The 24028-nt window shown below is 39.5% G+C and overlaps 1 protein-coding gene across 3 annotated transcripts in view; it reads right to left on the reverse strand.

Moving 5' to 3' along the window:
* LOC118403184 (G patch domain-containing protein 8-like) overlaps positions 1 to 24028 on the reverse strand; it is a 186424-nt gene that overhangs the window by 129947 nt on the left and 32449 nt on the right. Inside the window, exon 1 of one of the 3 annotated variants that reach the window (XM_035801748.1) lies at positions 20476 to 20692. The exons of 1 other annotated variant lie outside the window; for it this stretch is intronic. In XM_035801748.1, the coding sequence (XP_035657641.1) occupies positions 20476 to 20544 (69 nt within the window). In that variant the 5' untranslated portion in view covers positions 20545 to 20692. Of the gene's footprint in view, positions 1 to 20475; positions 20693 to 24028 lie in introns of those variants that run through there. One more of the 3 variants, XM_035801744.1, reaches the window with a different exon arrangement.

The following is a 24028-nucleotide window of genomic DNA, read 5'->3' on the forward strand; positions in this document are numbered from 1 at the left end:
GAGACGCTTTGGATACCAGGCTATAACGATGTGGGTTTACGATACATGTCGTTCAAAAATATTCAAAATATATTCATCGACACTAAATATCGCTATCAAGTAGAATAAACCAAGAAAAAAAATCAAACACGGTGGAAAAACATGCACCGTGCTGATTGTTCTTACAATAAATGAATGAAGACCTTTATTGCACATTTTGCCACGCCGGGCTATCAAGTACAGTACCCGCGGGCCCGTTCTTTGAGAATGCCGCCAAACCAAGGTCCTTGGTGAAACTCAAAGAAGCCGCGCCCCGGCCGCATGTGTCAATCAATTGAGCGGCGCGGTGGGAGCCCGGGTCAGACCCATTTTTGCTACAATTCTACCGGTATCTGAACATCTAATAAACATATTCACATGCACAAAACATCTATTGATTTTGATTTTAACAATGCAGGCCTCATATTTTCACCCCAAACCACAAAGATTGACAACATTTCCCACTTTCTAAACGCCACACAAAACTCTATCCTCGGCTGTGACATCGTAATTACGGCGTGTACACACCGACTGCGCGTGTCATACCGAGGAGAAAATTGTCTCACTATAGAATCTTTGGTTATAATTAATAGGAAGCGAGGACGAAGTAGCTCTAAAATAGCTCCACCATTCCAGGTATGTATTTGTCGAACGTTAATGGTGCAAAGATATTCCTATCAAAATTCGTAGGTTTTCCGCGTGCGTGCGGATGTTCCCGATCGCTGACAAATTCGGCGGCAAAATCTTCGATAAAAACACACCAAAACCTCTTCAAAGCGGATTATTAGACAGAGAACTCCTTTTTTCAGTGCTGTGCCGTTAAATTCACTGATATAAACATAGCCATAGACGTAATTCCTGCAAGCGTCATGTAATATTTACATACTGTTACGCAATGGTGGGCCCGTCGTCCGTAATGGAGCAGCTAAACGGCAAAGTTTTCAGTTGAAGTTTACGCCGTATTTAACTTAAAAATACCGGGACTCGAACTTATATGATATTTTTATTTATTTATTTATTGGTTTGGCTGCACCGAACACACAGCCAGGGCTGCCCAACTAGCCTATGGCTATTACAAAGGGCTAGCCCTGCTGACAAACACATAAACAATACAAATTAAAAAAAAAAGAACATTTGTATGTACATGGTGTAGGATAACTTACATATCATCTAAAATGGAGTATATAACGTCTTGCACAATAATTATATGAAGGTAGCCCAGCCAAAAATGTATTGTTGTAGTCGATTATGGCCTGCAGCTCGCTTGTTTTGTCTGCCGCCAGTGTTTGACCGACGGGCGTGCTTAGCGCTTTGCGTTGCAAAAAAAAAATATATATTTCCGCGTTCTTCGGGTTGACTTTTTGAATTCACCTTTATTCTATTCAAAGAAATAGGTATCCGGAGAATGTTTCCCGACCACAGAACTCTTTTACTACGAGATGTTTTGAACATGATTGCTGTTGACAATTTTGCTCCGATTTTTTTGCAAATGTAACGTTACACTACCTCCCGGCCGGGAGTTTTATCGAGGAATGATACTTTCGTGATAAAATCAACAACAATAATTAACAGGCAAATGAAGAGCTAATGAGCAAAATAAGTAATTGATAAAGTAAGATAAAACAGCTCCACTCTTAGCAAGCAGTAACAGAAGAAAATGTCTGTATAATTCGATCTACTCAAATGCAGGCAAGATCGCCGTCTCTTTCCGCTGTTCAGTTTTCGTATCGGCAAGTTTCTGCGCACCATGACGCAAATTACTTCTCCTCCCACTAATCTGTGATGTTACCGCGGCCTGCATATGAATGGTTCGTCATTTGATAACGCTGACCAGTCAGAAAAGCGACAGTCTCCGTCAGTGACGCGTCAGAAAAATGCTGTGACGGAATAATGTCCGTCAGAAATCGTCAGTGACGCGTCAGAAATCGTCAGCGTCAGTGACGGGTGTTAACTATGGCGCGAACGCCGCTGTAGTCATCGAGTGTAGTTCTTAGCACCTTTGTATTTTCCTTATCATACATGTTGTTTGTACCTGCAATTAGCCCTCGGCCATGAACTCGGCAATAAACATACTTACATATGATAACAATGTTGAATGAAAAAGATTAAGATTAAATCAAATTACTAATAGTTAAAGAAAGGAAATTGCAGCATCAATTGATATTACAGAAAAAAAATTCCATTTGGGCAGAGTCCCACCTCTGGATCGCTCAGTCATGAAATTCCATGGTGTGACAAGACAGATATCCCTGCCTTGTGTCAACAAATCTTCCACTGGGCAGTGGACCATGTTCAATATAGGTCAATCTTTTCACATTATTACAGTGTGACATTTGTCAACAGCACATAAGGGGCCATTTGGGGTCTTAGTGTGCTATCCATCTCCATTTCCCAGGATTTTGAGATTTGCTGTACATGGCACATATCCAACATCAGGGCTCGAAATACCACCTGCACAAGCAGGTTTGTGCAGGTGAAATTGGAGTAGTGAAGGTATTTCCGGTGTCTACCTGCACCAGGGAGGTACTGGTAAGGATCCTGATGGCTTGTCAAAGCTCATGCATCTTTAACAGCACCATGTTGTAGTCTAATGAACAAAAAGGTTGAGTTTTGAATCACAGTCAGTGATTTGTACTCTGCACTGTAAGCCACAAGCTATACTTTGTAATAAAGAAATCGGCCAACTTCTTCAAAATAGCCATGGCTACCCCCAGCATATACCATATTTTCTCGAATAAAGTCCGCACTTCTTGAAATTTCTTAAAATTGAAAAGGTGCTACGACTTGTTACCAAAGTTGGGGTGCGTAATGTACAGTCAAACCTGTCTATAGCGGCCACTCAAGGGACTGGTCAAAATTGGCCACTATAGAGAGGTGGTCCCTATAGAGAATATGCTAATTAATTAAGGTAATAAGTTACACATGGTTTTAGTACCCACTGATCTTTATTCACATAATACAGTACTGTACATGTACTGCAATGATTTTTACACTATATGTATTATAAGAAAATAAAAGCTATAAAAAGTTTTAAATGTTCTACAGTTTATATTGTCTGAAGAGACCGGTATCGTCATATTTCTTTGATCTTTCGTCTTGTATCCTTTGATACATGTACTTCGCCGTCCGTGTGTTCCCTCCCGCGTTCACACGTCAGGTTCGCCCATTATGCTAATGTGGTACTCACAAGAAAAGTCTCGTCATTTTAGACTTATCTCTTAATAAATGTAAGAATAATCCATCATAGCCTGAAGTTCATATTATTTTGTCTTTGTAACAATTCATTCAGAAAGTTTTTGTGATGAAAATTAACCTAAGCGGTAGTGTATTAGAACGTATCTTTAACGCAATTTACCTCCGTAATATTGGTGTCGTCTATTGACCTTATATGACCTCGTTTGTCGGCGGGTATGGGTAGCGCCAGTTTACGAAGTTTTGTTTTGAAAATAAATCAAAGAGGTTTTAAATCCGGCGTAGGGTGACCATACGGCAGCTGTATATAGCCGATCGCGTGCCGAAACATAGATCAGCGGTCCGCGTGGCCGTTATCGGCAGTGTTTTTGTACCTGCGGGACCGGAAATCGTGTGGCCGTGGCCGCGTTGGACAGGTGGCCGCTAAGCCTATTTCTTAATCATTACGAATCCAAGGGACCGACAAAAAGTGGCCACTATGGGCAGGTGGCCGTTATGCAAAGGTGGCCGCTAATACAGGTTTGACTGTATTTGAGATTATTGCACAGATACATGGTAAAACTTACTGCTACTAAAAGAGCCTAAAATAAAGCAAGGTGGAGATACACTTCTAGGAAGGTTTCAAAACATACATGTCATTTACCAACTTGAAAGTAGCTTGCCCCAAATCAGGGGGGGCATATCATAATTGGGGTGCTTACTTTTTATTCGAGAAAATATGGTACTGACTAAAACATCCAACTGCTTTACATGCCAAGTGTAAAGCAACATACTGTCGTGGCATGTTATGTTGTGGTTTACCCTTTATGTGATTCTATTGGATACCCTCTAGTCCATATAAATATGCTACACTTACAGAATTGATATCAGGTTCATGTTAGTACTGAACAATGATGCAGCTGCTAAAATTAGAACAGCAACCACTTGATAGGCAATTTTTGTCCTGGCTTTTTGCGGGCTCGTTGACCAGCTTGAAAATGGACGGTTTGCAATCAAGCTTCTGACATCCTGCGGGCCAGATAAAGCATCGGGCTGTGCAGGGTAATGGGGAGGGGAGGGACGCATGCTTGTAGTACATGTGCTAACCACACTTCAATTACATGTACATGTAAACTGTACTTGGGAATGGCCTGAACGTGAGGTTTGGGGCATCTCGGGTCAGTCAAGGCTATGGTCTCTGTAGTGTTAACATTGTATTGCCCCCCTATTCATGTATAGCTAGACACTCTATCAATAGGAGTACAGACTGCTGCAGGTCTTGGGCAGTAAATTTGTGTTGGATTGGGATTAGGCTTTTAGAGACTCAAATTTAGACCGTTCAGCAGAAACAATGATATCTGTTTGTGCAGGAACAGTCTCCAACTTGCATGCTAAATTTCTGATAACTAGTATGTAGTATTACAGGTAAAAAGAAGTACAAAAAATGCATTCCAGGTCCGGAAGGTTAACTACTCCAATACACATTGACTACCACTGCATTCAGCAACCATTTTACAACCATGTGGACCTGCCCATTTTATGACCTTGCACTCTTAGTGCCTTTGCCCCAGGGGCCGACGGTTGATAGGGTTAAGTGCTGCATGATTGGGATTCGCTTGTGTTTGGGACTTGGGGATTTGTCATAAATTCATGACCTTGAGCTTATCTGGAGAAGCATTTTGACAAGATCAAAGACTGCTGTCAGGTTGTAAATTTTACCCCAATCCAAAGGGCTAAAGTTACAGTCTCTGAGTATGGGTTTCTTGCTCAGTTGTTTGTTTGTTTGTGAGGATGATTTGAAAGCTACAAAAATGTACAAAAGTGTAGGACTTGGTTCAAGGAATGTGACTTTGAAGAATTGTGCAAATAGTATATTAATACACATTTTCTTTTCCTGTCATACAATGCCATGATGTTGTCTTCATTGACACTATCTCATGCTGCAACACAGTATTTGAACTATGAGCTCATACCTACATGTATCTCCAGCTTTGAATTTTTCTAACTCATTGTTTTGGAGGCCAGTTGTTGTTAAATTTTGTTCTTAGATTTGTAATTTCAAGCATACAAAGAAATGTTTCATCTATTATATGTCACAAAGTTCAGATTATTTTGATGGATTCATTGTTTAGGAGGCCATGTTGTTAAATCTGTAATTTTAAGTTTATGACTAGCATTTCATTTTTTTATGTCATGTCAGAAGTTCAGATTTTTTGATGGATGGGTTGAAAACTTTTGTCCATCCCCAGAAGCAAATTTTAGTCCTTTGGGTCGTGGAGACAGCCCTGTATGACCTCCACACACACATAGTCTAAGGGCTCTGATTACAGGGGTAGACTGCATGTTCTCTGGGGAGACTAAACTTATCGAGTACCCTCCATGGAGACTGAATTATTGACTAACTTGTTCCTTGATGAATGGTACCACCCTCCCTTTGGTCATGGTTCAGATTTTACCCCTGCTAAAGTAATGTCATATTCATGATCATATCATTTGACATTTCAACTTATGCACTTTGAAAGGAAAGTTGGCATCATGCCTTTTTTGTCTCCAACTGAAGGTCATCTAGATTCATCCCCTAAATAAATCATTACCTCAGCCAGGATGTTCTTGTTTCACGTTTAAAACATCAAATGTCTAACCTTCATGAATTGTTTCACGTTTAGATATTAAATGTATAACTTATTGTTTTACATTCATATTACTGTAAATGCAGAAATTTTTGCGGTGGTTTTATGTTCACGGTTTTCGTATTGCAAATTCACCATGAATTTCAAACCGCTAGCTAACATTTTTCTATGGCAGTAAGAGACTACAGTGCATGGTGCTACCGCAAACTTAAAACCACCGCGAACAGTCCTTTTTCCCGCTACCGCAAATTTAAATCTCCGCAAACTTAAATGCATTTACAGTACTAAATGTATAACCTAAGAAATGTGATTTTTCTTTTTATTACCAAAACTTCTTACAATAAAGAAGCTATTTCAGTTTGGAAAAGATCTAAATATACTTAGTACAAAAGTTTTTCTCTTCTCCCACTATCATTGACAAAAGTCTGAGAAACAAGGCATTGCTCTGATCTGGCCTGATGACAGCCCATTCATACCCATTGAGAGTTAGAGTGCAAATACAGGAGGGAAAACCTCAAGTTGAATGCATGCAATTTGTGACAATTTAGCCATGCCATCACTTTATCATGGAGATGTGCGTTTGACCTGAATGGGGCAAACATACAATCAAGCCATCATCAGGCTATTATTATAACACAAGACAAAATTTAGGCATTGCAATTTAGTGATGAAATTCCAACAAACTAGTAGTTGGCTACAGTACAGGCCTAGGGTAAACCCATTTCAGTCCGTTGTTTCTCTTACCTCTTTAATGAAGTATTGAAGCAAGGCAATGACATGTACAAAAAAGATGCACAAGTTAAGGTATGGCTATGAAATGTCTAATTATAAATACTTCTTCAGGAAAATCAATAGTTATCAGAAATCACTATCTCTTCAATAAATTATTTCATTTTGATGCCACAAACACTTGTATAACAACGTTCTGCAATAACTGTTACATTATGATTAACTACTAGTAGGTTGTTCTCTATCTTGCAAGGGTCAGAGATTGACTTAAAGTTAAGAGATAACTATGAACTCAGGTTTTAGTGTTCTGACAGTGATTTTTCTATTTTACAAATATTTCAAGACAGCTGGTGTTCATGAAAGTTGTCTTTAACTTTAAGTGAACAGAGCTAGACTCCCCACAACTGGTATCATCAGAATTTAAAATGTACAAATGTATAGCTGACAGCACACTTGCAATCTAACACCTTCACACAACCTGTATACCACCCCTACATGTAGCTGTCACAATAGTAGGCCAAACGTCAGCTGGCAGAGATAAAATGATTTATGGTTCCTTTTCCCAACACCCTGCAGTGTGAATATCTGTCCACTTTTCGACAGTGATGAATATGCTTACATTCACAATGCAGGTCAAACTACATCGTATCACATAACAGTGCCACTTTTAAAGTGAGATGCATATTAAACTGTTGACTAGGCCAAACTAAGAATAGAGGAATATTCAGGACTACGCAATAATAAACATGTAAGCATTCAAAAATTTCTGACATCTACCAGACATCAACATATCAAATACTGCTAATGGAAATTCCGAAATCAAATCTAAGACCATAGCATTGTTTTGTAGGCTCTGTATGCATAACCACTATCTGCAAAGCTTAATTCTGACAAGCACCAATGTCACTAAAATGTTAACATCAAGTTCTCAGTTTTACCAATAGATTACATTTTGTACTTCTACCCTGGGTTCATAATACTGAAACTTGCAGTTATGGTTCTTTTGACATTAACCTAAATACTTTCCACTGAATGTGTTCATCCTAATGGGATTACCTTATCAAGAAAACACAGCTGAAAACATAAAGATTGCAAAATGCATAATCCAATCATCGGCAAAACCGTGAAACATAACTCCTTTCCAGTCCACCAGATTCACTTTTATCCTGTACCGTCCTCCCCCGGAGCATTACAATCTCTTGATTTACACCTTGGACAGGTAAACTTTCCTTAAGAGTTTACATAGAAGATTTGGAATTCCCAGGTAGCTGTTAAGGTAGCTACACCATCTGCTGTACTCAATCCTGACAGAATCCAACAGGACGGACTGTGGACAGAGATAAGTCTTACTTCTCCATATTAGGGATTATGGATTCAAGGAAGTTCTGCATTATGTATTATTATGATAAACCTCAGTTATCAATAGAGGTTTTGAAAAAAGAGTTAAAGTCCTTCCTGCACCGAATGGTGCATAAGCCGGCATCCATCTCCGTTTCTGTAGCTCTGGGCCAGACAGCTTTGTGCAATCACTACAGCAGGGTGCTAGCCTGCAGCTGGCATGTTCAACAACCATACACTTTGCCACATGCTGAATGCTAAGGAGAAAAAGCAGCAAGTACAGTTTGTTGAGTCTTTGGAAAGACTCAGGCAGGGATCGAACTCACAAAAATATGGACTGCAACTTCATGATATGGACTTCACCTATTTCACCATTGCACCAGTTATCAGTTATAGTGGTGGTGGTGGTGGTGGTGGGGGGGGAATCATTTCAACAAGGTGCAGCATTTCATCTTCTTTGACATATCCAGCATAACTTTGCCATTAAAAGACTAGAGCTGCTTGAAGATTAGTGTAAAGACAAGCTAACTGCTGCCTACATGTGTCAGGGACCCCCACAGCAGTATAACCAAGGAGCTTTTATCAGTAGGAGAGAGTACGGATTAGTTTCCATTGTTCGTATGTTCGTAGCGGGCGACAAAATTTTATTAACACCCACGTGTCAAAAACCCGCATCTGCATACATTTCACCCACGCAAGCTTTTGTTTTCCCTTTGTTTTGTGGTCATTTTCATGGTGTGGCGGCCTGGGGATACAAACATTGTGTGTAGCGATCTGATTTTTGCGATTTTGTCGACGATGTTGAACAGAAGAGTAACTTCGGAATACATACAGCGGCGGCAATTCTCTCTGACTGAGGGTGAAATTTCAAAGCCATACGGCGACCGGACAGCGCCGCCGCTCGGGTACGGGCTAAGCCTAAAGGCAAAATTGTCTGAGGCAAAGTCTACAAAAAAAACTGGTAATATTCCTACAATTAATGATGACTGTGAAAAACCTGACTCAATGATCACAGGAACCAAGTTTTTTTTAAGTATGCAACAGATATATTTCATAAATCCATACAAATACAAAGTTCAAAATTATGCCTGGAGAACTCAAGACATTATATACGAAAACCCGATCGTAACGAAAACCATGAAAACTATGCTCTCCCGCCTTACCTTCACCTTATTCCAGGCCCGATGTATCCTCTAAAAACACGGGTGGTTCGACAAAAATGAGCAAGGTTCGACCAACAGTGAACACGCCATTTTACCGAGCACATCATCAACAGTTACGAAAAAATATCAGCTAAATGAAGAAAAACGTCATATTTTTTTAGTAGCCATCTGAAAATACATGTGAAAATTCATAATTCTATCGCAAGAAAACAGACCTCGATCCGCGAAAATAGGCCTAAACTGGCCCATGTTTGTTGTACGGCGAAGAGAAACATATCAAACTGTCCGCCATTGTGCCATCTACCGCAAGATGACGTAGTCACATGCCTGCCGAGTTTTCCAAATAAGGGAATCGTCGGAAACCTGACCCACTTCGCCTCTTGCCGATCGGGCTTCGGGCTGGCTCGAGGGCTATGACGTAATGGCGTGGCTCATTAGCATAGAAACCGCGCCAACCGGCGCTACGAACATCAGATCAGACGGGCGCCGCGCAGGGCAGTAAACAAAGCCGGCGCTGCGGGATTTAACGGGCCAAACAAAGGAGCACAGCGGGCGGGTAACTCCATACTCTCTCCTCCTGATAAAAGCTCCTTGGTATAACCAAATGCTGGATACTAATTGTTATTTTGTCATAGAAACTAGTGATTTTGTTACAAAGTCAATAGGCAACACCAATATGTGTTTATTTCATGTCTTTATTTTAGTTCTAAAACATCTTCAAAATGTCTGAAGAACCAATGAGGTTAGTTCTGACTCAGACATTAAGCAAGCAAATAACTAGCAACAGGACAAGCTACAAATAGACGGCTGGCAGGAAACCTTCATCTTACAAATGTTTAATACTTAAATTGAGTGTGTACAAACGTGCATACTTCTCTATGACTACAGTTTCTCAATATTCCAATTCAGCACTACTTTTCTCAAGTCTGAGAACCATCGACTTAGCTTGTTCTGGCCTTACCACACTACATCAGTCAGTTTTTCTATGCCATTGGCATAAGAGGACACTTCTATAGGTTAGTGGTTTATCTAAGGATTAGCAATGCTATTACCACAAAATTGCTTCTCCTCCACTAATGCTGCCCAGCAGATTGTATGTGATTGACTTTGACTTTTGCTGACTATTCAGCCTGAAGGCTTTTGCCGAAATGGAGCCAACTATCTCCCTATTTGGTCTGGGCTGACCACTCGCTGATGGAAGACCTTAATGGCTGCTCATGCAGAAGATGGCTGCAAGATTTGTGCAGCGAAATGATCGCTACGGCACAGACTAACAGATGGCCAAAACCACGTCATCTGTATCATTCGTCTGCAATACTGCATGATGGAATTTTAAAGCAACACTGACATGATATTGCAATTTAAGGAGTTGGGCAGGGACAATATTTGAAGAAGAGGTTGGATTATAACTTCATATCACCATCATAAAATCACGAAAATCAAGACAGGTGTCATTCTCACTAATTGCAAGCCATAAGGAACATTAGATACATTTCAAAATCCTCCCACAGAGAACAGTCAAATAATGTTACGTTCAAGATTGTTAAGTAGAGTTAGAAATTTTGTACAACATACTAGTTAAAAGATAATGACTAGCTGACATCTTAGAGCATGCACGTATATGTACATGAACATTATACTCTCATCTGGCCTACATGGGAACATGGTACCTACTATTCACAGTGATGAAATGTGGCATGTAGGTGAACCTAATATAGCACTACCTACCACATAAACAAGTGCTTTAAAAAAGCTGGCATTTTGCCAAGGTTTGCGTGTGTACACGGTTTTTTTCTAGTTATTGGAATGTGCTGAAACTATTGTTTATATTAAATGGATGTAAAAAGGAAACAAGAACAATTTAAAATCACCCTCCCCTGGACTCGATCCCGGACCGTAGCTCTGCAAATCAGGCTGACGTCAGAGGTATTTGTGTAGTGACCCCTGAACCCGGAAGTCACTTCTCTGCATCATAGCGCACTTTTCAGAAAATGATATCTCAGCAATCGTATACCCCTGCTTTAACATTTTTACATTGTCACGGTCTCCATAGTACATACTACAAATCTGGTAAGTTAGAAGGTCCAGTTCTTTTTCGATAATACAGGGCGATCAATGAAAAATCGTGGCAATTTCCATTTTCGCACTGGAAATCCTACTAATGTCATAGGGTTTCCAGTCGAAATTGTTTTGTACCCAGGGGAATCAGAACATTTGTGTTCCCTAATAGAGGGTGTTGATTTATGAAAAATAAAAGTTACAGAACAAAAATCGGACCTTCCGTTCCAGAGATATGGCCCTTTAAAGTTGCTGGGCCATGGGCGGTGTCCGCAGGTGTGGCGCCAGGTGTGAAAATCGCATTTCTAATTAGCAATAATTAAGAAAGTAAAAACATTGTGCCACTCAAAAGTTCTTTTCTGCACAGTCCAAGTAGTATTTTGTAGCAATCAAGTAAAGATAAGATGTTTATTTGCCTTTTTCTTTCACTACAGGTGAGGTCAACCTGCTGAAAATTAAGTTTTTTCAGCATGGCACATGCACAGCTGGAAAAGTGGCCAATTATTTCCAGATGACCCCTTTTTGAAGAGCGATAATCAATAAACTGTTCATCCTATAACTAAGATATTTCAGATATTGGAAATATGTAGTAGATTCTCTTAACACAGTTTATTGCAGACATTCTAGAGACATGGTTACGAGATTATGTGTAATCAAAAATATTAATTTGTAACATATCTCAAAAGGTCAAAGGTCATCGGCACCTGTCACTTATATAAGTCCACATAAAAAATTACCTATCAACATTCTTCTCTATCTCAGTGACAAGTATCACATGTTTAATACAACAGAATAGAAATAGTTTAGATAATTTCCACACCAATTATGCAAATTAGCTTCTGATTTGCATAATTAATATTTAATTACATGAAGCATCACTTAATCTATCTACATACCAATAATCATGATGATCCGTCAACCCCTTCTTGAGTTATTCCCTTTCACAGTCTGACCATAAGCATTGAATATCAGCATACCTTACTACTAAAGGGTTTTGGCACATGCTAATTCTAAATTTGCCATCAAAACTATCACATTTCACCAGGAAATACTACTTTTACGACATCTAATGACCAAAAGTATATAAAAATATTACCTATGAACCATGACCACCTGACTTTGTAACTGGTTTATTCAAGTTTATTGAACAATTGATAATTCTTTGACATTACAACATATGTTTGAAAAGACTTGGTAGCTCCTCTTCTAAGCTGCACAGCTTTGAATGGTTGATACATTGTAATTCTCCCTCTGTGCCATCTAAATTTCTTCTATGATGTTCCAGGTGCTATTCCCAATGCAGCATCTTGCAAATCTGAAAACTTTTAACATTGGAAATATCAGCAAAAACCTCTATGCCCTTGATATCACATTCAACAACAAACACAACTTGCTATGTTATTGATTTTTTGGATCTTACAAGGTAAAAATTGAACTTCAGTGATCATCTCAACGTAAATATGCTCACGTTGGACACATTTACAAATGATGTTTCCTTTCATGAAGTTGGTGACAAAGAAAACAAAAGTTTTGCGTCTCAAACTTGAAACAAACGTGTCCGAACATACAATGTATCTACACTTATAAAGGCTATCTGTATACAATTAATGAATATCAATACGCTAATTATTTACATGGAAACGAGAATATTTTGATAATTATGGACCCGCCTAACTAAATTTATATGCAGGGTCCTACGGCCGTAACTCACGGCCCGGACTCGGCACACCACACGGAGCGAGTAGCACATGTTGAACATTCACATCGCTAACTCACAACAAACCTACACATGTTATACATCATTTTAAAGCTTAGAAACCGCTTGTTACACACATGGATGCAACTTTTTGAAAAAATAAGACATCAATGGTGAAAAATGCCATCTAAATTTGCAAACTGGAGGTAAACCACCTTAAAATTGCGGTACAAGAAAGTTTCACGTACCAAATTGTAGCTTGTTTTCTTGTCTATCCAATCCTACCATATATGGGTTGCTTCCAAATAAGGCTGAGATGCAAATCAGGCTGACGCAACGCCATGCCCGCAGAGCGCTCGAACAGGTAAACGCGGAAGTGACTTTCCCGTCTCGCGAGGCATTTTCCCGAAGGCCATATCTCAACAATCTTTTATCCCCTGCTTAAAATTTTTACATTGCCAGGGCCTCCATACTACATACTACAATTCTGGTAAGTTTGAAGTTCTAGGCCTTTCTCAATTTTACACGGCGATCAATCGAAAATCGCTACACGCACGGAAAACACCACCGCAGCACGCATGAATATTAACTAAGTCGCAAAGGAATCTGGGATAGGCTATATGTAACTGTTATATATATATATACACGATTTATTTGGAAAACATTTCATCTTTATGAATTGGTAATACAACGTTAAAATGTAAGAGCAATAATTTAATTATATGCTGCATCAATCTTAGGAATATCATACTTCATTCATTTAATCTAATCAAATATCAGGCCCCATTACGGACCACAGACAATGACTCACGACAGAGCTTTTAAGTTGTATACAAATGCATTGCAGATTTTGAACAGGTCCGTTCATCTCAACATCACTCCATCACAACGGCGACTATTCTGGTCTCAGGGCATTTTGCCGCTAAGGCGGCAAAATGCAAAAAGCAGGCAAGTTAACATGTACATGTTTCTGCATACTATGACTATACATGTAGGTGATATGGAAATGTCCTATACTAAACTGCTCATGTCACATAAACACAGACTAAAAGTCTGAATTGCATTCTGCTCACTCCTTGCCATTTTTCCAGAGACCTTTACCTCTAGACACAAAACACACAGTACAGAACGTACATGCATAGCGGCATGCGGCCACTTACAGGTCACTGACATGTTAAACTTAAATGGAAACTGTAGCCGGAATCAGTTCTACCTGACAGGAGACCACCCAAGTTTAATCTGATGAACGGAAAACACAAGTCTGATCGGAAAGTGGGGTGTAAAATACTTAGATGCTTTTACACAATGTAGTTCCTTTATAAAAGGAGTGCTTATGATTATACATCTAGTTTTACTTATTGCTAAATATATTATAGTTTTTTGGCAAATACAACATTTCATTTACAGTACACCCAAAAGCAGTAACTCACGCAACTGGATATGATTTTGGAAATGGTCAGACGTTTCAGATGGCATCCACCATCTTTAGTCGTGAGTGACATGAAGTGATCTTGGAGAAACTGGTCTTTTGTACCCTAACTATGAATGCAAAAGAGCTGAAGACAAATGCAGGAAACAAAGTGAAAAAAAAATCAAGCTGAAGACGATTTTAGATTCCAATGGGAAACAAAGGATATCATGAAATTCAACTGGCTGCAGTATACCTTGGTATGGCCACCTTCAGAGTGTGGATGAAGAGGAGAGACCCAGAATGGCTTTCACAATGACCATGGTATTGACAACATGTGGTGAGACTGTCACCTCCTCAACCTGCAGAGTGTTATCCAGAGGCACCTGCAGTGATAGTCCATCTATCCATGACATCTCTGTGCAAGCCTCGCATAACCTTTGGGAAGCAACCATTGATAAACTGGAATGTGGGCGACTGTGAGAGACTGCTTATGAATTGTATATGATAGTACACTTGTCCCAATTGCATTTCATTATTCAGATAATACACTAATCATAACTCTACAAGCAATCTAAGGCAGGATAAACAATGATCATGACAGCTACACATGTATAATAGCACAAAAATGTTGTGAAAGTGTATAATCCTGTAGAAGTCACAGTCTGGTTATGCCCTGTTACAGATAGGAACACCGGGAAAGATCAGACAGCTTGGTTCTTGTCAATGTCACCGTCAACTAGAACGAGGTTGTCACATGTGACCCAAGGCTGCATACACACCTTGATTGCTGTCAGTGCAGAAATGCCGTTAGAGTTGACGCACTCGTAATGGGCCCCACTGAAATCATTTTCAGGAAATAAAGACTCATGGCTTTGACCAGTGATGTATTGGAGATTATTGCAGAGTGGCACAAAGTACCTATACCAAGAGCTATTACTCAGGTACACTGGGTGCCTGGGGCGATGTATGCCAGTCTTACGGGTTGTGGGTTGTGCAAACTTGGGCAGTGTACATGTATGTCAGTCTTATGGGTTGTGGGTAGTACAAAAATCATTTTTCCTGCAAAGGGAGCTTTAGAACACCTTAGTCTGATGGATGATGATCGTCGTCATCATTATGGGCAGGTTGCCCTGACCAGGTCCACTGTCTCCCTCCAGACAACTCTGTCCCCCATAGCGTTCTTTAAATCCTCGACTGGAACCCCAACAACGATACTGCTTCTAAAAATGTTGCCCCTTATGATATCTACAACAATGCTCATATCTACCTGTCAGGTTTTCACAAATATATACATCCAGTCTGAGAGTTTATACATCTTAACACCAGACTGGATTCTCACGGTTCAATTTAAAATGTGGTTTAATTGTAGAAACCCTTTCACAACAAAACATTATGTCTTTTATGTTTTGGCTCCAAATGTATCTACTTAATGGAAAATGGAAAATAAAGTTAATTTATTGTGGGAACGTAAGTTTTGTAAAGGGAAAGGAAAGGAAGTTTTCATGGTGTTTTGAGTTTGCTGTTGAAACACTACTGTAGTACATGTGTTTAATACTGTAACTGTACACTGAAAACGCACAGTCACAGTGGTGAGGTAATTAGGAAAACCTCAGTAAGAAAACCACCACGAACATTTCCATACTTATAGTAATATACATGTACAGTTTACAAAGATTCACATTTTTCTTTTCTTACTCTAGGTACTACAGCCCTAGACATGATTTGCTTCTGCCCGACCCTGTCTGTCCGACAGGTCGGTCCATTAAGACGCAGTCTCCCCACAGGTGCAATTCTGCAGATATCATGTCAAGCCACCATCACGCTGCCTTGTCCCGACGGACCACTCTAAAAGCACCGCACCAGAACTTGCTTCATATCACACGACCCAGTAATGGGTGAACCCATCCTCCGCTAGTCTATTTTCAAAGGTTGAAAGGCATGGCTGATAGGATTCCTTAATATATGTATGTGTATGTTCCATCTAATCTACTTGAAATTCCACACAAGCTTGCACGTTTCTATCAGAGTCAAAGGATGGCATCCTCTGGAGACACAAGATATGCTGCAAAGGTGTGAAAAGTTCCAAAATGTATGTGGGCTCTGGGCAATCATGGTGAATCGTTCCTATTCATTAATGATCAGTGGCAAAAGTCAACTATCAACAATTACTAAGACTGCTTTCAACCCTCGACTGGCAGTGTGTTATCAGATATGTACAGGAGTTGCTGTCTAATAATTATAGTTACCACAATATCCATTACGGTTTCTGTTGGAAGTTTGGTAAATGTTACATCAAAAGTTTGTCTGTATACAATATCTTTTCTGGCAAACTACATGTATAGAGAGTACTGTAAATGCAGAAATGTTCGCGGTAGATTAATGTTCGCGGTTTTCGCGGTGACCACTTTACCGCGAATTTAAAACCACCGCGAACATTTTTCTATTATGGTATAAGACTGCAGTCTATGGTGTTACCGCGAACTTAAATCCACCGCGAAAAGTCCCTTTTCCCGCTACCGCGAAATTAAATCACCGCGAACTTAAATGCATTTACAGTATATCCTTAAAAGGCAAAGACGACCTTATACAATATGTTCTGTGAAAGCGTTCTAACTTTGCAAAGGGTTCACAAACTCTAATAAACTAGGCTTCTAGTAAGATCTGGATTTGCAGAATCTATTTACAGATTAGCAACCATCTGTCGCAAGGAAAACTTCTATTTTCAAGAAAGATTACTTTTATGCACTGATCAATAAGAGATTGAGAATACTCTGGGTGTATCCAAACCTACCAGTCTTGGCCATAGCTGAGGCTTCAGCTAAAAACTGTGATGCTAAGGTCTGGGCCTAAACTATTTTGTAAATGTTCAAAGAACTGGTGAGTAGGACTTCTCACTACATTCATTGTCAATCCTACTCTGGAAGCCACCTGTCCATTTTGGAATAAAGAATGTACCAAAAAGTACCAGGATAGGAGCTTTCAAATTGAAGAAAAATAATTCTAAAAGCACCAAGTACAAATCAGCCATGAAAAAACATACGTCTTGCAGCCAATTATAAGAACACTTATTTTATATCTTAAGGTATTGCCTTCAGGCCATTTGATTTGATTACATGGATGACATCCGCCCGCACATCACTTTTTGTCCATTTTGAACACCATTTACCACTATACTGTAAATAATACAAAGAAGCCACAAAATGAGCAACAGTTACTATATGCCGTAGATTGCCAAAAAAAGTAATGCAAAATATACGCTATTGTTGTAGAATGTCAAAGTTAATTCCAACGTCAAAGAACAAGGTGTGGAAGAACAAAAATGAAGAATCTATAGTTCAGAATAACTTTTTTTTTGCACGCTTGCATCAGTTTGGGGTTCCCAATGGATGTCATCCATACAATCGAATCAACATGGCCTTTGTCACAAGAAAAGAAATTAGCAAAGCAAGGGAAAAATGGAACACATATTGTACAGACTTCAGACTCCCCTTTCCATTGCAACAAGAAAATATAAAGCAGTTACTTAATAATCTAAACCAAATGCAATATCACGCATCAGAATATTAAAATAAATGCAAGATCAAAACGGAGTAAAATATAATACGGTGCTCACTGCTTTGAATAAAGAAAAAGCAATAAAACTGTTCATCAAGAGGTATGTAAACATTAATATACCTAACAGCGTCGTACAACGCTCCATGTATTTTGATACTGGTAATACCCTAACTCAATGTGCAGCTGGTGTTCCATATCCCCAAACAATTTATGTCCCACTAGGGGGACACAAAACCCGTTTTACACCCTCTCAATTAATGACCAACGGGAGCCCAGAATTATGTTCCTTGCCACCCGAGGGAACGCCGCGTATGTATAATTAACACATCAATTGCACATTCCGGGCTTCTCGGGTCATGTGGTATAACGTGTCCAACATATCACCCTCGCAAAGCCGTCAATCGTCCGCGGACAAGTGAACATCAGACAACATACACCGGTCACCTGACGTTCTGAAAGCCACTTGAAATTGAGAACATTTGTGACCGTTTCTCAAAGTCAGCTATCTTCATAACTGCGCATCATCTGTGACGGAAATAAACTTACCATGAGACAGACGGGTACGTGCTCTTTCAAATGGTATTTCAAGACGGTACCCCTTGAAATTTGGAGAATTACCTACGAGATACAAAGTGACTGGCGCAAGACAGAGAAGGAAGGCTGATACAAGGCAACTGAACAGATGAGAAATTTTGCAACGTAAGGCTGTCTTGCCGTAACAGTACATGATGTCATAGTTTATAGCTTCCCAGTACATCATTTACCATAATGTGTCCTGTCATAGCTCTGGTATGTGAAACGCTGTATAAATCCTCTTAGTTATTACTCCTCCGATAGACTTGGATGCCTTTATCTTTAAAGTTGCAGCTGCTCTGCTTGTAACTTCACTTTACAAAAAAAGTACTAAAACAATAATAAACACAATTTTACAATCAATCTACTACATGTACATAAATGAAAATGACAAATACACCTACACATATGATAGTGCAGTAACAATCTCTGTGATGTATTCATGGTATGATGAAGAATACTGTTCTGCCTCCTAGGCAAAATTAGCATACATCATAATTTGTCAACATTGTGGTTTCAGTTATTAATGATGAATCATGATAAAGTTGGTTGGTAGAGAGTGGCTGATGCATGCATCTGTAAGGGCCTGTGTTATAAACCAAATACAATCTTTATCTTATGGCCAACAACATAAATGCTTTGATTTACAGGTACAGTAACTGTTAGCAAGTGTTACAGTACATGATAAGACAATTCTACATAAACAATGCTTGCACGTACGAATCATTTGCCCAAATGGCAATCTATTTTCTGTATTTATTAATTTTAGAGTGTGTGAATGCACTGCGCATCTACTTCAATGTTATTGTAATGTATGTATTATTATATTGTAATATATCATCCAGCGTCCAACATCCATTGCACGCAAGTTATTTTCTTCATCCTTATACATCAGATCTTAATATGTAAGTCACAATTGTATAAAATTACGTTAACTTAGGCAACAAGGAGTGCTAAAATTTGGCACAACTTGCAAGAAGCTTGACAATGTGTTCTTTCACCTAATTTGAATCCTTAGTTTGAACCAAAGGAGTACACATATATATTCATAGTGCGCAATGAATTATACTTTAATGCACATGCACTATATTCATGACTCCTGCGTATTTACAATTAATATGATGAGAAATAAATCATTTAATGATTCATGGTGCTTCCAATAAGTGATAAAAGATTTTCCTTGTTAAAATAAGATCCCTGTATGATGATTTATCACATTGGGCAAAAGGTCTTCTTATTCCAATTTTTGCTGGAACTGATAGAAATAAAAAGATGACTACCACACTGAAGTTGACAGCTTCAAAAATACTATTGCTATCATGGCCAAAAATAATGTCATTTACATTTTGCACTCCCTCGTTTTTGAATGCCATGGTGCAGATGTTACATTGTCAGATAGTTATTTTGTAATATCAAAACATAAGAGAATTTTTAAAAATCCAATCCATAAAATATTCATGTTAACACCATATGTCAGAAATAAAAGCTGTGTAAAACATAGACGTGGCTGTTTCCAAAATAAGCCAGAAGTTGTTAAATGTTCAAACTTCAGTACATCTAGCCTGGTTCAAAATATAGAAGTGGCTGTTTCCCAAATATGTTTTCAGCAAAATAAAGTCTCTTAAGATACATAAACATCAGAGCACCAGCTAAATTCCCTAGACACAAAAAACAGGAGGAAAGTGCCCTCGCATGTCTAGCATATGGCGGCCCTAATTTCCTCAGCACCAATAAATCAATTAAGCCATTTTTCAGAATGATTTCCTATGGAATCATGTGTGACATCCATTAACCCAGCTTGTATGGATAGGCTTCACCGAATAACACTTACGTACACATACATGTCTATATGTAATAATAATGCACCCCTCTATGAAAAAAAATCAACATTTTTGTACAAAAGTACAAAATTTGCTATTTTGCTTGTTCTGAATTAGCAACAGAAAAGAAAATAGATAACAGTTTCTTCAAAAATCAAATCTTAGGTTTGAAGCCTTCATTCACTGCCTGCATAGAAATGTCAGCTGAAATGTGAGGGAATTTCTGAAGTAAGGTGCAAATTTGTGAAAGGAGAATGTACAAAGTCTTTAAAGTGTGACGAGCAGGAAATTGTTTCTGGAGCTGCACACCAACCTTACGGGTCTTGCCACCACCCCTAGTCCTCCCCTGTCCAGGTAAAGCCTTCCCTTCTTTCCCTGTCATCTCAGAAATCAGGACGCTCCCGACAACGTTACTCCACAGAGGACCCAGCCACAGCCCTGGTTCTAACGTCGTTAGTTCCACTAGAGTCAGATTCCCCCCTGCTACAGCACTCCCCTGAATATCACATCCGCCGGCTAGCGCACACTCCGTCGACTGGCATCATCGCGGAAACGCGGGTAATAATCAGAGACCAGGTGATCTGAGGAAATCACGCTCAGCCGGGCCATAAAAAAGAGGCTCCGACGCCAGATCCTCCTGTCGAAAGGTTCCCTCGTTTGTCAGGAAATTTCTGGGTCATTAATCATGTCTGATATTGAACCAGAGTGGTACATGGCATGCTTATATCTAAATATCCGTACCATCACTGCTCCAAAACATCACAGGCAAAAATAAGGGGAACTGTTGTATCATGTCATATTTATGGAAAGCATTTGTATATCAATTACCATACCAAGGTCATAGATACTAACTGCAACGACATTGAATCAGAGTAGAATAAGGTACTTTTATTTCACAACCATCCCTACATTACAAGTAGAAAGAATAAGAATATTTGTATCATATAATGCTGAAGAAAAATATGCCAGGTTCTTCTAGCATCATAAATAAGTCTATATATACCACTACGAGACAGGTGAATGTACTTGGCACTTTATATTTCACTGTCCCACCCTTTACCATAGAAAAACTTTACAGGCGGAAATAGGGTAAACACCCGTTTCATGTACATCTTTGTGAATAATGTATAATAATAACACTAATGATGATGTTTTATTTACATTCAGTCTTGAGGTATACATGTAACGGTCCTCTCATCATCAAAGACATATTATAAAGGAGGTAAAACATCCACCACAGTGATTGTTCCACACACATAATCATGAAAAATGCATAGGACCATGCTTTAGTTACAAATGGTTGTACAGGTACGCAGCGTTCCCGCCAGGCATACGTCTTTACGTCTTTGGACGCATTTTTTTCTGGAAAGACGCACTCGGCTCGGCTGAATGCGTCCATAACAAATCTGTAAGAAAGACTGACCTGTAGCACCACTGTACAAAATGTATCTGGAATCTTTAAAAAAAATCTGTCTTTATAAGAAGGAATTCTATCTTTACAATTTATACTTCAAATTGTTCACATTCCGGTCATCCCGGTAGTATGGGGCATGGGGCGGAGCGCGGCACGTTTTACAACTAGCGGACCCATGTCTGACACACCCAGCCACGCACCAGTCAGTCTGAATTGAGTCTGAGCTGTTCGTTGCGCAATGTAAAATTTCTTGTAGTCCGTGAAATACATCTGACAGTCAGCATTCTGTAACACTGGAAGAAATCTTATGCAGATTTTATATTCTGATTTGAACATGATACTTACTTGTCCTCATTTTCATGTATTTGTTAAAGATTTGTGGGTAATACTAGTATTGAACAAACAAACTGTTCTGCGCGAGTGTTGCACATCTCAACAAAAGTTCTCACGCTGTGGGCAGTTGATTGGCAGTCGGTATCTTTGACAGCAGTCTAGATTGGCCACCAGGTCCAAATCCAATCATCTTAATAACCAATCAGCGTTTGATAAATGTAATGATTTTCTCTGTCATTGGTTACCGAGTATTAGCGCACGTGACGTTGTTTTGTGATATTGGTAGCCGCCCGTGTCGTTTGGCAAGTTTCTTCCCTAGCTGCTAACAATTTACTATTAAATTTTCCCCATTTATCCAAGTTACAAAAAGCGGTGCGCGGTAAATAAGTGAAGAATCCAAAACTATACACTTTGTTTCTTATTTCCAAAATTTCTTTTGTTTCAAAAAGACAAAATTTGTGGCAAAAAAGGGGCCGCAATATTGTTGTCAAGCGTTGATCGAGTCGGCTGTGCACTGACGTTGGCCTCCGTGGCACATGGCGCTGCACGCCCCCCTCCCAAGACGGGCGGTCGATCGCAGCGCCCAGCACGTTGGAACGTCTTTCTGGCTACTGCTTCAAGGCTACACCGGCACTGATCACTGCCAAAGAGGCAGCAGATCGTCCTCCTTCGAGTAATGTATAACGTTCTTGGTCTATTTGAAAAGAAATCCAGCCAAAGATTTCACGCCGAAAACGGGGTTACCTGAGGTCGCAGGAAACAAACGCACGCTCGTGGAAAATGACGGCACGGCCTTGTAAAACCCCACCGATTCGAAAAATTTGAGTAAAATCATCGGGAAGAAAAAACACAAAGTGTGATGGCGTCGTGATTTTATCGTCTCGGAAAACTATTTGATGAGGGAGGGCGCAACATCGATCGCACGAGGTAGAAATTTTTTTTATTCAATGACGGAAGAAATTGGCAGAATTTTTCCATGAGCTGACGAACTGGCTAGAGCCCTGTTGCGAAGCATCAAAAATCCAAATTTTTCAGGTCTGGAGAAATTATACCCGGGCCAGATCACGGAAGGCTGATTCCCTGTGATTATAGTTTTTTTTTTAATATTTACGTATTTTTGGGGTTCGAGAGGGCGGTTGTCGATGACTGAATAACGGGAGTAAAGAGGCAACCGACATCCAATCTCAAGCGCATGATTTTCCTCTCAAATTGCAGGAAAATGTGTTTTAGAGGGTTTAAAAATCCAAATTTTCCCGGGGGAGCATGCCCCCGGACCCCCCTAGAATGCGAGCGCCTGCGGCGCTCGTCTCGCGCCTCCGGCGCTCAATGCCCCCCTCCCAGATATTTGGACGCATACTTTCAAGAACCTGGCGGGAACGCTGCAGGTACGTGTATAAGTGCTATCATACTACATGTATTTATGGTGGTTTCTGGTGATGATTTGTTACACACAAGTTACAAATAACATTTAGAGTGCAATGGAAACAGTTATTGCATGTTAGCATTGTGGGAAAATAAGAATAGTAATTTCACTTATTCAGTACCTCTTACAAAACTGTAAGATGTAAAAATAGCGTACTGTACAAGTACTAGTACATTTGATTCTATGTGATTCACATATAGAATTTGAATGAAACTGCATTCCGTCAATGTTTGCAAAGCGCAGTAGGTCTTTTCACTACCTGCATCTAACTCATTCTAAGAATCACTCCACTGCGAGATGAATTTGAATATGAAGTCTATCAGCAGACTGTCGGACCATTAGTTGTCTCCAAGGTAATCCTTTCATTTCGTTTCTTCCCATCTTCTTTTCAATCAGACAAATCAATCCCAGAAAGCTGAAGCATGTATATCCCTAAATCTTAATGGTTTCCTTTTAATGTCACGCTGAAAAATTGATGATGATGTATGCTTCTGAATGCCATCAAAGGGCTGTTCCAATTTTCACAGGTAGGGGAAAATGAGAAATACATGTAAGTGCTTTATACTAAAAAGGCAAAGGGGATTAATCAAGGAGAATGAAGTATAAGGGGCATGATAATAAAGATATAAGTGGAAAACAAAATGTTAGCCTTTTGTGAGATCTTTAAATGTGCCATTCAAACGGGAAATTACAATG

Source organism: Branchiostoma floridae, chromosome 16 (genome assembly GCF_000003815.2).
Source record: "Branchiostoma floridae strain S238N-H82 chromosome 16, Bfl_VNyyK, whole genome shotgun sequence".
Taxonomy (NCBI): Eukaryota; Metazoa; Chordata; class Leptocardii; order Amphioxiformes; family Branchiostomatidae; genus Branchiostoma; species Branchiostoma floridae.